Source organism: Theobroma cacao, chromosome 9 (assembly GCF_000208745.1).
Source record: "Theobroma cacao cultivar B97-61/B2 chromosome 9, Criollo_cocoa_genome_V2, whole genome shotgun sequence".
NCBI lineage: Eukaryota > Viridiplantae > Streptophyta > Magnoliopsida > Malvales > Malvaceae > Theobroma > Theobroma cacao.
The window spans coordinates 32,755,162-32,771,862 of NC_030858.1; the positions used below are offsets into that span (position 1 = coordinate 32,755,162).

At 32.4% G+C, this 16,701-nt stretch overlaps 2 protein-coding genes and 1 pseudogene across 2 annotated transcripts; 2 read left to right on the top strand and 1 right to left on the bottom strand.

The window, feature by feature from the left end:
• LOC18590179 lies at positions 1,269 to 2,759 on the top strand (annotated as a pseudogene).
• Positions 4,970 to 6,597, bottom strand: LOC108663445 (wiskott-Aldrich syndrome protein homolog 1-like). Its single transcript, XM_018127471.1, has 2 exons — positions 6,568 to 6,597; positions 4,970 to 5,834 (listed from the first exon to the last, which is right to left on the bottom strand). The coding sequence occupies exon 2, from the start codon at positions 5,826 to 5,828 to the stop codon at positions 5,061 to 5,063; it is 768 nt and encodes a 255-aa protein (XP_017982960.1). The 5' UTR covers positions 5,829 to 5,834; positions 6,568 to 6,597; the 3' UTR covers positions 4,970 to 5,060.
• On the top strand, positions 14,975 to 15,618 carry LOC18590180. Its single transcript, XM_007015565.2, has 2 exons — positions 14,975 to 15,083; positions 15,344 to 15,618. Exons 1-2 carry the CDS (start codon positions 15,008 to 15,010, stop codon positions 15,526 to 15,528), a joined length of 261 nt encoding a protein of 86 aa, XP_007015627.2. The 5' UTR covers positions 14,975 to 15,007; the 3' UTR covers positions 15,529 to 15,618.

The window sequence follows — 16,701 nt, forward strand, 5'->3', positions numbered from 1 at the left end:
TGTTTTTCATGATTCATAATCCACAATTGTACCTCTTTCCCTGGCATCAATTTTACTAGAGATATCACGATTTGTGTCTCATTGAAAACAACAAACCTCTTGGTTATAGTTACATCGTGAATGAAACTTGGTTGGTTTAAATTTATTGCTTGGATTCAATGTATTAGGATTTTTGTCTTCTTAACCTACAAATCTCCAACGATTGACATTTCTAATGTTTTCCGTACATATGAAAAGAGATCTAGCCTTATCTTTATATAATGAATTTTTAATCTTACCTATTATAAGATTTAAAATTTATTACACAGTCCTATACTCTTAAGCTTACATATAACATTAGATTCTAACTCAGTTTATTAAATCATATCATTAATTATAATATTGTCTATCAAACTAACTTAACTTGATATTAATAAAATGTAAAAGTAAATAATGTAAATCCATATTTTGATTTCACAAGAAAATCTAGCAACCTGAAATATGCAAAAGGAAAAAAATTATTCAGGGGGCCCCTAAGTTTTTTAAGATCCTAATAATACATCGTGTATTCTCACTTGAAAATAAGGTAAAATTATGGTTTGACCCTCCAAATATTTTTAACTTCTCTACCCTTTTGTACAATTTGTAATTTGATATGGTAACCTTGCTAACCCTTTTAGTTTGACTTAGATTGTTCACGAACCGAGCTACCTATCCCAGGCCTACGAGCTCGACTCTACTCAAGTTGGGTTTGGCCAAGATTTTTTAGGTTTGAGCCTAACCCGATTCAAGAATACTATAATATTAATAAATATTATATTATATTTAATTTTAATAGTTTTTAAAATTTAATATTAAAAATAATTATTTATTATTATAATAATATCTAGAACCTGAAAATTTTTGTCCAAAGTCTTAGACCTGGATTGCTCGCAAATGAAGAGGTGCAGTGGGGATGAGTAGCTGCCATAAATATGACACGCGAAAAACCAAAAAGGTGAAATATGTAGAAAGCTTGTTGGTTGTTGAGGCCCTTCTCCGCCAAACTCTTTTGTTATCTTCTTTGCTGAACTTCTTTATTTTGTCTTTGCTCAAAAGCCTAACATCTCTAGGCTTTTCTTTTTTCCCCACTAAATTAAGCAACCAAAAAAAACCCAAAGGCCAAAATGAAATCATCAACATTTTCACAAATTCCGAATCTCCCTTTCAAGGTTGTGATACGATGACAATCCACAAAACCCAAAGCATGGCAAATAAACAGATCCAATTGCAAAACCATTTTTAAAACCATGAAAAATTTCATATTCCACTCCCTTTCCAACATCATTGATCCGCCTCTTCACTTATCCGTCGATCCAATGCATGTCTTCAAGGGAAACTTGGCTCCGGTGGAGGAAATGGAACCGACGAATTGCCAAGTAATCGAGGGTGAGCTCCCACTCTCTTTAAATGGTGTTTACATCCGAAACGGTCCGAACCCGCAATTTCAAGCTCGTCGTGCTCTACATTTGTTTGAAGGGGATGGCATGCTTCACTCACTAAGACTATCAAATGGCCTTGCAACATACTGTAACCGATATGTCAAGACTCACAAATATATGCTCGAGCGAGATGCTGGTTTTCCTGCCATTCCAAACATGTTATCTGGCTTTTACGGCTTACTCGATGTACTTCGTTTTCTTATGGTAATGAAGAGAATCATAACAGGTCAACTAGGTATCAAGCATGGGATTGGAGTAGCCAACACTAGCCTTGCCCTCATTTCAGGTAAACTTTTTGCTTTATGCGAGTCTGACTTACCATATCTTATTAATTTAACTCAGCAAGGTGACATTGAGACTTAAGAACGTTGGGATTTCGATAAAAAGTTACTCTACAACATGACTGCACATCCCAAAGTTGACATGGATACGAAAGAGACATTTGCTTTTTCATGGAGCTTTGCATTCCCACACCTTACCTTCTTCCGCATCGATGAAAAGGGTGTTAAACACAAAGAAGTACCGATCTTTTCCATGCGTAGACCAAGTATAATTCATGATTTCGCTATAACCAAGAGGTTCGCAATTTTTCACGAGACACAATTAATCTTTTCACTAGCAAAAATGTTGATGGGGAGAGGTGCCCCTTTGGTTTATGAACGAGACAAAAGCACAAGAATTGGGGTCATATCACGGTATGCTAAATGTGACTCGGTGATAAAGTGGTTTGAGGTTCCAAGGTTTAATGTAGCCCATATCATCAATGCTTGGGAAAATGGTAAGGAAGAGATTGTGCTCGTGGCATCAAATGTCAAATCTTTGGAAAATTATTTACATAATAAGAAACCGAATTTGGTTTTAGAGAAGGTAAAGATTAATATTGAGACAGGGGATGTTTGTAGAAATATTCTTTCCTCAAGAAATTTGGACCTTGGATCTGTAAATACAGCTTAAGTAGGAAAGAAAACTCGTTACGCCTATGTAGGAGTGCTTGATGAGATCCCTAAAACAACAGGTTTAGTGAAAATTGACTTGGAAACGAGGAATGAAGTTGGAAAAAGGTTTTATGGGCCTGGTTGTTTCGGAGGAGAGCCATTATTTGTGAGAAGAAATAGTGCTGAAGATGTTGTATGCGATGAAGATGAGGGATACGTGATGACTTATGTTCACAATGAGCATACTGATGAATCTGTATTCCTTTTGATGGATGCCAAATCACCCGAGTTCACTACCATTGCAGCAATTAAGTTGCCTAGGCGTGTACCATATGGCTTCCATGGTCTATTTTTGACCAATTGAGGAATCCATATTTTATTTAAGCCAAATATGTAATCTGATAGAGAGGTCACAACTTGATTCCTTACTCGCATTGTAAACTGTAATTCATAGTCTGATACTACAAAGGTAAACGATTATAAATTATTTTATATTATTTTAAGGGTATAAATTTCTTTAAAGTTATGAGTCGTATAAAGTCTTGTATAAGACTTATAATTTACTAAATGCGATATCTTTGAGTTATATGGAATCAAAGCCAACAGTGCTTCAATTATTAACTTCTTTTTGATAGATTAGTTACGTTTATATGCAATGTCCAAACCATATGATATGATAGATTCATTATCTTTACTCGTGAAATTCATATTATATGACAAGTTTGTTGTCTTTCCATATCAGGAGGAGTAAAGTGGTGGTGGTCTTAGGTTTTTTTCATGGGTTTTATACATATGTTTATGGCTGACGGTGCACAAACAGCTATTCACAGTTTTAGTGCTACTATCATTATTAATGAATCTGATGATGTCGGTTTTGGCTTGGGCTTTCAATTTGAGGAGCATGCTTGATTTCTTAAGGCTATACTTCATGGCAAATGAAGGTTTTCCTATGGTGGGCTGTAGAATTTCTAGTTATCTGTGGTGTCAACCTAATTCATTGAGTTTTATGGTGTTTACATTTAATATTTCAGTTGCCGAATTTGTTCTGCTAATCAGTTTTTGTACGAGCACATTTTTTAATTACCATGCTCCATCCAAGGGGCTTAAAATCTGGTCTTGCAACATGCAAATGGTCCCTTGGCAATAGATCTACTATATTTTTTTGGCTTCATGTTTGGCATTACAATGATCTGTGTTGGTGCAAATGGGATTTAGATGTAATTCAAAAAACCAGCAAAATTGACTTCAATGCGAGTCTTTCAATAGATGTTATCTTTAAGACTTATTGCAAAATTGACTTATTTCACGCATCTTATGCTCATCATGAATAACTTATAATTCTTTCTCAAGGGCGTTAAACATTCTTGAAACACTTTATCACTTATTTACTCTTTTATACACCGAGTATATCATTTCCATAAAGGCATGCCCAACTACTCATGCTTCAATTTATCTCCATGGGTTTCTAGCATGTCACCTAGTTTACTTGTGTTGTTACTAATCCTTTCCTTTCAACAAGGTCAAGACAAGATCAGTATATTCTCATAACAATATTCTATATAAACTCATTTGCTATATCATTATTGAAATCTTTATTTACATTTTCCTCACTTGCTATTGACATCTCTTATCAGTATCTCATACATTCATCTAACCTTTCGCTCGCTTCCTCTTTAGTCTTTAACAAGACTTAATCTCTTGTCTTCTTTATTTCTTAAGATTTGACTTCAGTCATCATATTATTCATCTTAACACTCCACATGTTAATTTATTTTTATGTAGCCATCTCAAAAATTCTCTAACTTTTCTTTCTCTTACATGCCAATATATATAAGGCAATAAAAAAAAAAAAATTTGCAATTTCACTCATCATCTTTATCTTAATACCTCCCAATGCACTTAAGACTCCAAACAACAAAGCTTAGCATGAAAACCAATGACCATTCTTCAACTCGTGAGTTTCATCTTCATGCCACTCTCAATTTGCTCTGCTTTCTAGCCATTAGGGGTTCTTAACGTGACAGCGTTTGATAGTCAGTACTGTGGCGTTGCAACGGTTTGAATTCACTTTATCTTAGCAACTCTTCCACCTTTAAAGCTACTACCTCAATTATTCACAATCGTGTGGCTTCCCTTCGAGTCTATACCACAATTAGCAAGACTAACTTTCTATCACAAGTGTGCGATCAAAACATTGATTTAACGTATTTATTTTGCCACTAACATTCATATATCTTTACCATAACATTTAATACAAGTTTGCTTAAGCAAAAATCTCCAAATTTATTCATAGCTACATGTATCTCAAATTGCTCATCACTTATCATCAGTCAATAAATCCCACTCGAAAATACCCTTTCCATATTGTATAGTGATTTCACCATATAGCATCACTGCACTATGTTCCTCCATTCTACTATCACGCATACTCCATAGAAATTAATTAAAAGATTTACGTACCTTAACTAATGCTAATTCCATTTAATCATATCTTAAATACTTCAAACTTGTAAATTACAACTCCAAATGTATGTCCATATATTGATAATCTTTATATATTTCATGATCATGAAAACTACAACTTACAAACTAGCTTTCTATCATATGTACTTTATTAGAGCACTAATTTCAACATATTTAATCTACCCTTGGTGGTATGTCAAAATCATCCCTGTCTCGGTTGCAATCCAGAGGAATCTCTCCTCTGTATATCCGTATGAGCTGGTGGAGATGGAGCAGCTACCGTAGCCCGTCCTAACTGTGGACAATCTCTCCTAATGTGACCCAGTTGATCACAATGAAAACATCGTGCAGGCCCTCTGCACGGCCCAACATGATAATTCCCACAATTTCTGCATCTACGTGAACTTCCTGAAACAGAGGAGTTTTTGCCCCTGTTTGGTGGCTGACTAGAAGATACACTTAGACTTCTCCTTTTTGCTAACTCAGCTCGCAGACTCTTATTTTCATTCGCAAGCTTCTCGGCTCTTAAAGCCATTCGCACCACCTCTTTAGCCACGGTTGCGTCCGACTCACCCATAAAAGAAACACAACTATGTTGCCTAGCCTCTTTAAGCTTCTTAGAATCAGAAACATCCAGCACTGGTGGTGGGACAGGAGGTGGGGATGGTGGTACTGAAGGAGCAGCCAGAGGAACTGTAGGAAGAGCTTGACCAGCCTGAGCCTGGCCAGCAATAGCAGTAAAGAAGGCTGCTAATGCCTGAACTGCCTCAAGAGGCATAGCAGGAATACTAGTAAGTGGTAGAGGAGGTGGAGGATGTGGAGGAGTCTTGGTTTGTTCAGCAGCAGGTGCTGCCCGAATGGTGGATGCAGTCAATTCCTCCTCTATTGCACCTAACTGACGACGTTGGAAACGACCTCTTCCCCTTCCAACTGATCTAGTGAAAGGTGGTTGTTCGCGTCGAGGAGACATAATAATCTATAATAGGGAACAAAGTGAGTTTAGGCAACCTCAGGCTCTATATGCTTATGCATGTATTTTATTCAACCTAACCTAACTTAACTCGGGGCCACACTGACACTGTAAATTTTTAAAACAGCTTTAAAATAACTTTAAACCCAAAACTCTAATCTTTCAAACCAACAGCTCTGATACCAACTTAATTGTCACGACCCGGAACTCCCATCGAGCCCGTGACAACCGCCGCGACGTCTCAATTTACATTCATTACCCAGAATGTCAACCGAGACCCCGCAAGGCTTTAATATCAGCTTCTCATTTCCCCTGTGGGTAGCTGTTTCCAAATACCACATTTTAAAAGATTTTAAACTGTTTCCAACTTAAACAAATGAAATAATAATTTCCGTCTCACAGGGGTATTTTTGTCATTTATCCCAAAAATCTCAAAAATCATCTAAAAATATAGTATGTAAGTGGAAAACACATATTTCTTAATCAAAAATAATTTTGGATGTCTAAAACATTCGTTTAAAATGGAATTATGACTGTTATAATAAAATAAAAATATTCAATAAAATATTCAATTTTCACATAAAACGATATTTTAAGAACACTGCATAAATAATTTTTATAGCGTAAAAGCAAAATAAATTCTTACATACCGTAATACAGATAACCAAAGTATAGAATTTAATTTACAGTGACACGTGGGCCCACGAATGACCAAAAGTATCAAAAGAAATGAACCTACAGTCTTTGGATGTGGCAAGTTCAACTGTAATCCTTGCCGATATCAGTTATCTACAATCTATTCTGAACCTGAAATGGGTGGAAATGAGGGTGGTGAGATTATAAAATCCCAGTGAGTAAACAAACATCACTCAAAATATCTAAAGTCGAGTAAAAGGAGACTATTAAAACATTTCATCAAACTGTAATTTATCATCTTTCAACTTATTTCAACCAAATGAAATCAATTTATTTAAAGCAAGTAATCAGTATGGCTTATGAATTTCTTAAAAAGCTTGGCTCATGCCAAAAATTATTATCATACTCAGTTATTTGGGATACCTTGGCCGAGGGCTATCCCAACTGAGTCCGCCAAGGCTATTAGAAAGTCATGTTTTTATTTTGAAAACATAGCCATTCCTTGACGTTGGCCGAGTTCCCCTTCACGAGGTGGTTTGGCGTGAAGTGAACTCTAAAAGTTATACCTCAGGAGTTACCCTACTCGCCTCTCCAACCGAGGTAAAAATATAACAGGATTCCGTGCCCCTCTAATAGGCTAGTCCACAGAATCCAGCCCACTGCAGCAGGTCAAACCCACCATACAATAAAATTTTGACAGCATGACAGGGCTAATATATTACTACCCAGCCTGCAAGGGTAAAATAAAGCAATTCATATAATTCATAAAAAACACAGCCCAGCCAGTCATGCCAATACAATAACATAAGCCATTAATTCAATTTTAAATTTACAACATATCAGTGGTCTCCAATTACTCTATTTTCAAAATCGTTATTTCGTTTCAAGACAATTTATAAAATATTTTCATTTAAACTCATTTTGTTTACAAAACATAAAAATTTACCATTTGAACTCATTTTCATAAAATTCACCAAAACCGAATAAAAACATACTTTAGATAATTAAAATGATGGTAAGGTTACTCACCGTGTCTAGAGTGGGGATTTTCGAAATACTCAGACTATTGGTCCTCGGGTGCAATTCCCTTGCCTTTATCGGAGGACTCACCACCTTGACACAGTACAAAATCGAGAAATTCACCACATTGGTACTAAATTGAAATTAAACTAATTTAGACTACTAATGCTTGATATGGAATGCAAAAATGTCTAAATTTTTGCCTAAATGCGGTGTTAGCCTATTTCGGTCTTTTACCCGATAAATTGATATACGCGTCCGTTTAAACTCCAAATTAATTTTTTTCAGTTTCTATACCTCAATTGCACCCAAATTGACTTAATGTCCCTCAGTGTGGTGCAAATTATCAGTCCCGATAACAAATTACGAAAATACCCCTAGTGGGTAAAAATTTGTATTTTTGCTCCGAAAATTTCCATTATTTTTCTAGGCTCATAATTCATCATTATTCATCATAATTCCTCAAATAACCATCAAGATCAGCAGCCAATATTCCCCTAGAAAATTCAGCATAATGGGTTTCAATGGGAGAAAATTATATTTCTAGCTTATTTTTGCTATATTTCAATATAACTTAACTAAAATCACTTAATTCAATTAAAATCAACCAAAAATCAAGCTCAAAACTCATCCATGGAGGTTTGGCCAGCATGGGTGTCCATACCCACTTTCTAATTTTGCATGGAAATGAGAAAAAAATGCATGGGTAGTGAAAATCACAAGGAAAATCAATGAAATTTACCTTTTTAATGCTTGATTTCTTGATTTCTCTTGATTTTCCCCAAATTTTTCAGGTAGGATTCTTGTTTTTTTTTTTCCCCTTTTCTCCCCTGGTTTGGACAGCTGAAGAAGATGAGAATTCCGGAATTTTTACCTTTTTAAAGGCTAAAATAATATAATATTATTTTATTCATTTTTTTAATGTTTTATTAATTCCTTAAATTCTAGCCATCCATTTGTTTCCAAATTTTCACCATACACTTGTCCCACATATCCATAGCTTAGGTAAAATTCTCAGACTTATCCAAAGTCTTGGTGGAGTAATTTTTGAAATTTACACTTTTACCCCCGTAAAAGTCAAAAATTACATTTTTGCCCCAAAAATTGAAAAATTGCCCATAGACATATTTTTCATCCCTTATACTCATACCATTCTCCAATTTGTCAAATTTGATCTAAATTCTCTCAAAATCTCAAATTTTGTCCGCGGGTGGCAAAATTACGATTTTGCCCCTACACTCTAGAAATCACTGGAATTAAACTTTTTCACTGCCAAACCCTCAAATTATACTCCAATACTCAAATCATACTCCAATAAGTCAAATGGGGCTAAAAAAATTCTTTTCTAAAAATTCCCATTGTGTCCTTGGGTGGCAAATGACCATTTTGCCCCTGGACAGTAAAAATTCTAGTTTGACTTCAAATTGATCCTCGAACTCCAAATCACCATATTAAACCATTTTGGGACTTTAATATTCTTAATTTCATTTTAAATTCTCTATTTGATCTAGTTCGAGGCTTAAATTAACTTAATTGTACCATTTGGTACATTGTCGTCTTTTAACGATTTTTCTTTCGGGGCTTTCCAAGTATGCAAGCATATTGTCAATCATATGAATGACATGGAAAGTATTTTATAAGGTCGGGCTTGACAGTCACTTGATTGAATTTGTTGAACACTAATATCACTTTTTTTCTTGGAGATCATAAGTAAAGAAAAACTTCGGCGAAATATGTTTTGTTCTATAGCCTTTAATGTATCCTTATTTTAACTGTGATATGCAAGCAGTATTACCTTCATATAACGTTGGTGGAATTTCTTTCTTAGTTGATAAGCCACATATTTCTCGAATATGTTGAGTTACAGATCTTAACTAGACACATTCACAACTTGCCTCATGAATTGCTAAAAGTTTTGCATGGTTGGAAGAAGTAACAAATATAATTTGTTTTACACAACGCTATGAAATAGTCATACCTCTACATGTAAATAAGTAACTTATCAGAGATCAAGCTTTATGTGGATCACATAAATATTCTGCATCTGCATAACCAATTAAATTTGATTTTAATGCATTTGAATAATATAAGCCCATATCCATTGTTCCTTGGAGACATTGAAGTATATATTTGATTCAGTTTTAATGTCTTCAAGTCGGAGAAGAACTATATCTTGTTAATAAATTCATAGTAAATGATATATCAAATTATGTATTACTAACAAGAAACATCAATGCTCCAATTGCACTAAAATATGGTCTTTTATGATCAAGAAGTTCTTCATTATCCTCACAAGGTCAGAAAGGGTCTTTTTTCACTTCTAGTGTCCTTAGAACCATTGGTGAACTCAATGGATGTGCTCTGTCCATATAAAATCATTTTATCACTTTCACTATATAATCAGATTGATGGACAAAAAATTCATTTATCAAGTATTCTATATGAATACCCAAACAAAACTTTGTTTTTTCAAGGTCTTTCATTTCAAATTCTTTCTTTAAGTAATCCATGGTTTTTGATAACTCTTCAGGAGTTCTAATAATGTTTAGGTTATCAACATAAACAACAATTATCACAAACTCATATCTGAATTTTTTTAAAAAAACACATGGGCGTGTAGGGTTATTTCTATAACTTTCTTTTAACAAATATTTACTAAAGCGATTATACAACATGCGTCCGGATTGTTTTAATCTATATACATATTTATTTAATTTAATCAAATAAAATTTTCAAAAATTCAAATTTTGTGCTTTAGGCAATTTAAATCTTTCAAGATTTTTCATAAAGATATTGATATCAAATGAGTCATATAAATAGGCTATAGCTACATTCAATAGACTCATTTCAATCTTCTCATCTATTGTCAGACTAGTTAATATAGAATTGTAATTGTATCCACCACAAAGAATATATCTCTTAATATTCAATACCAGATATTTGGGTAAAACCTTGTGCGATAAATCGTGCTTTATATCTCATAATCTTAATTTTCTCATTTCATATTCGCACAAATACCAATTTATATCCTACTAGTTTTGCACCATTTGGTGTACGAACTACAAGTCCAAAAACTTTATGTTTTGCAAATAAATTCAATTCCTCCTTAATTGCATATTTCCACATTGGCCAATCATTTTTATGTCTACATTCTTCAATAAATATAAGTTCAAGATCCTTGTATTTCTTTCATAATATTGAGCACTATATTATATACAAAAATATTGTCGATGTTTATTTACCGGTTCCATCTTTTCCCATCATGACATAATTTATTGAAATCTCTTTATTATCACTTATTTCAGGTACCTGAATTTTTTTTAGAATTTTTATCAATTATGTCAAGAGTCTCTTCTATAGCTTTTACTTCCTCTTTCTAACCATCTTGAATATTTGCTCCTTTTCTTTTTCAAGGATTTTATCTTTGGAATCAATTAGTCTCCACCCTTCCGATGTGTCTTGTCCTACAGGGACATCAATGCTAATAAGTGCATTTGCAGCTAATATATAAGATTTAGCTATTCTTTTTAGGTCAATAAATACGTCTGGTAGTTGATTTACTATATTTTGCAAAAGAATTATCTTTTAAAGTCTATTTCACATTGGTTTGTACGAGGATCAAAAGTAGATAATGAAAATGTATTCGAAGATATTTCTTTTTCCAACTGCTTATTTTCTTTCCCTAATGTTGAAAAATTTATTTCATCAAAATGACAATCAGCAAACCTCGTAGTGAATAAATCTCTTATTGAAGGTTTTAGATATTTAATTATAGATGGAGATTCATATCCAACATATATTCCTAACCTCCTTTGAGGACTCATCTTTGTACATTGTGGTGGAGCAATTGAAACACATACAACACAGCCAAAAATTCTTCAATGAGAAATATTTGATTCCTGACCATAAATCAATTATATAAGGGAGAATTTATAATAACTCGTTTGGCTTGATGCATACAAATGCTGTTGCATCCAAAATGGCATGCCTCCAAACAGAAATTGGGAGTTTAAATTTCATAAGTAATGGCCTTACAATTAGTTGAAAGTATTTAATAAACAATTCCACTAAACCGTTTTGTGTATAAGCAGTAGGTTCCTCAATAGTAATTCCAACTAATATGCAATATTAAAAGCTTGAGATGTAAATTTATCAACATTGTTAAGACTAATTGTCTTGATTACATAATTAGAAAAGTATACTTCCAAACAAATGATTTGGGTGATTAATCTTGCAAATGTCAAATTGCAAATTGATAATAAGTACACATTGACCATTTAGTCGATACATCAATTAAAACCATAAAATATCTAAATGGTTCACATGGTAGATGTATGAATCCACATACAACCCTAAATATGTTTCAAAAACATAGAAAATTCAGTCCCAACTTTAGCTGGTGATTGCCATATAATTTATTTACCTTAAGAGCAAACAGCACATGACTATTTCATTAGATTAAAAAATCTTCTTGTTTTTCAATGAATAATCATATTAATTTTCGATAATTTTTTGCATCATTATTAATCCAAGATGGTCTAACCGGTCATGCCAAACATTAAAATCATTAGTTTAATCCAGAAAAAAAAGCAAGTAAATTTTTTTTTCAACACACACTTCCTACTTGAGATAATAAATTTAATATAGAGGTATTAAGTGTCTCTTTTATTCATTATCTTAATATGATATCTATTCAGACGAATATCTTTAAAACTTAATAAGCATTTTTGAAACTTAATAATACATCCTTTATTATAAACGTTATTCCTCAAAGTAGTAAAATATTAGCTCTTCCTAAGCTTTCAATTAATCTTGTACTATCAGATATTGTATTGATTTTGATTTTTTTTTGTCAAGTGAAAAAAATATTTCTTGTCTTTAAATATAGTATGCGTTGTAGCAATGTTTACTAGACATATATTTACATCATAGATCTTGGATCCAACGAAATGAATATCTATATTTTTTTTAGTAAAATAAGATATATACAATAAAAAATTTACAAGTTAACATGAAAGAACATTAAATACATAATTAAAACACATAATAAGAACATATCATTTAAACATAATAAAAACATATTAAAGCATCTTCATAATATAATTATACTAAAATATACCAATTACTATTAAGTTCATTCTTGGATATTTCCATTACCAATCAAATGATAAATTCTTTTTTCAATATGGATAAACATCTTGATGTGCTATATCAATTTGACCATGGTTAAAATTATTATAAGATATTTTAGTTTTTAATGATGCTTGATAAAATTCAAGACATACAACAGATACGTGACTAATGGTTTTTCATGTCACATTAATGACAATACATTTTCTATATTCCTTTTATTCTTTTCATTTTTGTTTTATCATTATTCATCCACTTCTAGTAGGTTAAAAATATTCATCCACTTCTGATAGGTTACAAGTATCCTTCCACTTTTGGTGGGTGATCTATGATTAGTTATCCACTTTTGGTGGATTATCCATTTTTTAGTGGATTACTGGGTTTAGGCATAGATCCACTTTTGATGGTAAAATTATTCATACACTTTTGAAGGTAAATTATCCATCCACTCCTTGTGGTAAAATTAGAATTAAAATAGTGATAGTGTAAATTATTATGGCTATCATAATTATGAAATGATGTTGCATTCACTTCAAAGAATGGATGGATTCATGACTATGACCATAATTATTAAATGATATCACATTCACTTTAGAGAATAAATTGATTTATAATCTTTTTATTAATAGTTGGTTTGTCGCATTCACTTCAAAGAATAAACATTTATAATTTTTCATTAATAGCTATATAATAGCAAATTCACCTTCTAATCAAAGGACAAAGTATAATACATATAACATGAAAGTAAAATTCATATTAAGGTTAATTTTTAAGGAATTAAAATACTAAAAGAGATATCAAGTCACTTACCTGATTTGTTACAATCAGAAACTAAGTACCAACCATTGAAATCCTTTTAAGGAATGCAGATGATGAAAACAAAATAATTCCAAACTTGAGAGTTCAGAAAATCGTGCCAATAACGAGTTATGAAATATAACTGAAAGAACAATTTTAAAAAAAATATAAAAGAAAGTATTTAAAGGGAGTGAAAAAATCTTATTCAAGTGTGTATTTATAAATGAACTGAAAGGGCTTATTCATAGGCAAATAAAACCCTTATTTCGATGGAATTTACAAGATGAAGATAACACTTAGGGATTAGATGGATTAAATTATAATCCAATCTAATTTACGTCCAAATCTAGATATACATAGTATAAATGGATATTCAAAAAAATATTCATAACATTTTTTATATATTTTTATTTTTTTAATATATTTATCTAAATTACAAAAAAATAAAAAAAAATGCAATTAATTTTATCAGACAAAATGAGATGTCTACTGTAATTATAAGTCGCATATAATCTTGTATAAAACCTATTATTTACTAAAGGTGATGTTTTTCAGTTATATGGCATTAGAGCCAACATTACTTCCATTATTAACTTCCTTGTGATAGGCTTGTTATGTTTATATGCAATGTCCAAACCATATGATAGATTCATTATTTTTACTTATGAAATTGATATCATATGATAAGTTCGTTGTCTTTACATGTAAAAAGGAGTATTAAAGTGATGACATAAAAAATTCTTCATCAATTAAGTGTAAAGTTTATATCTTAGGCGTATAAATAAAATAATAATTACTTCATCCATTTTCAATTAGTTTTCTATTGAATGTTCAAGAAATTGTTTATCATAAACAATGATGTGCATTCACAAAACTCCTATTTAAAAAAAAAAAACAAGATGAGTATCAACATGCCACAATGATGGCCGTTCTCGGAACTCCTATTTAAGAAAAGAAAATTAGCCAGATGATTGTCATCATGCCCATAAGGAATGACAAATCTACCATACACATCATGAAACCTTAGTTGCTCAGAAGACAAGTAGGGTGACTTGGGCAAAGCATACTATATAGTGATCATCGTTCCACAAAATTCCACTCCTCATGCATGCACCTAATTAATAATTCAAGCTGTCTAAATTAGCCCTATCCATCTTTAAAATGTGTTGGTTCAGTAATATAGGGTTTACCCTTTCTTGCTCACATAGTACAAGCAACTTTTGACTTTCGTTGGTAAGCTGGCCAAGAATTGGCATTTTAGCTTTGACACTTTCCTATTTTGCAGTGAGTGATTTATGGAATCATTTCAATTAAAAATTGTTTGCAAAAATGAATTTTGGAATTCATGTTGTTTCTAAATACAACCTTTTAAATTGACTAATTTGTTCTAAATAAAATCTCGTTAAGATTTTGAAAGTCAACAGATTCTATTATCAATATGGGAAATGAACAAATTCTCTCTTTTCAAAATATATGGAGATTTCTTTCCAAACTTGTTCATTCAAGCACCTATAAATCTGTGCCCACTGATGCTTATGAGCAAACACAGCAGTAAAGCAAAGTATACACAGGTGGAGATAGCAAAAGAAGAAATCATGGCGAAGTCAATTGCCCTCCCCATGCTTTGCCTTGTTCTTTTAGTAGCTCTGCCCTCCCCTTCTTATTCTCAAGGTATTTTTCGTTTACTCTTTGAGAGAAAACCCTTTGAATAAAATTTGTTTCTCATGTCCCTAATGGTTGAAATTCGTTTTCAAATTTTTTGAGTGTAATTTGGGTGCACCAAATCAGATAAAGAGAATGAAATACTTACTCTGGAATAAGAGAAAATTAAGATTTTAAGATTTATGCTTTAATCACTGATTTTTTACAAATAAATATATATATATATATATATTGCAATTATGGTATTAACATTTGGTTGATGTTTGCAGGGGGTCTCCAATTTTGCCCAACTGAACTAACAATACCTGGGACATGCGGCAATAATGGAGGTTTCGAGTGTTTTGAAGCCATAAATGCGAAATTTGGAGCTTCAGCAATGGCAATGAAATGTACTTGCCAAGCTTTGCAATCTAACGAGCGTCTCTGCAAATGCTTAATTGTTTGTCGAGAATAAAATAGAGCTTAACCTTGTAATAATCTCAAACCAAATGGCCACCTTTAGCTACTTTGGTAATTTGCAATAATCAGTTACAATTTAAATGCATTTTTCTTCGTAATAATTATGTGGAGCACTTTCATGAATCATGCAAAAAAAGGAATTAATTCCTATCTTATGACTTCAAATTTTTTTTTTTACAAAGCCTACCTTGAAATAATAATAAATCTCTTTATATTCCAAAAATAAGAATAAAAATAAATATCATTTCAAACCCTTTACTCTTACATATGCAGAAGAATAAGTAATTAAATCTTATGAAAATCAAGTATTCAACCAATAAGATCTAAAAGGGGTAGAAAGTTTGGGTTTGTTAGCAGTTCTATGGCAGGTGCAAGAAAAGCAAGCTGGAATCTAAACAGTCTTTGATTTTTGGATCACAAGATCTGTGTAAATATTACTAGATTTGATCCCAATGCCTTGTGGAGAAACAGATGTTTTCAGAATATTGAAAATGGTCTTGATGAAGCAAATTTAGATTTGTATAGTAAGAATGTTGCAGATTCTTTTGGTACAGGAATTGAATCAGTTGATTATAGAAATGAGGCAATCCAAGGTGGAGATGAAAGTAGAACGTGTCTAGGGCAAGTGGATGCTAAAATTCCTCATTGACTTGAAAGCAGTGTAAGGGAGATTTCATCCTGGGTCAGATGATTGAAGAAGACAGAAATAGTTTGTCTATGAAAAGAATTCCCGAAAAATTATTTCTAGTCACGTTTGAAGATGGAGAAATGATGGAAAGCATGGAGGGACACAAGTGGATTTGGCTTCTTTGGTGGTTTGATAAAGTTGAGGTGTACTTTGAAAATGTTATTCTAGTTAGTAGGAAATGTTGGGTTTCTTGTAATTATCTCTCCACTTTGTGCTGAACAAATTATAGCTAATAAATTGGTGCCGATGGAAAAAGCTAATGTTCAGTATTTTTGGGTCGATTTTTTCCTTTTTTTTTTTTGTTGTTTTGTTCGTTGTCCCTGATTGTGTGGTATTAAGGAGTGGACTTAGAATCTATTCTATTTTTTAATGTTGTTGTTGTTTTCGAACGTGAAGATTATCTATTGGAATGTTAAGAGGATTAGGGAGTGGTGTCAATGCTCGTATATACGGTTGCAACCCCTAAAGCAAAGACGGTGT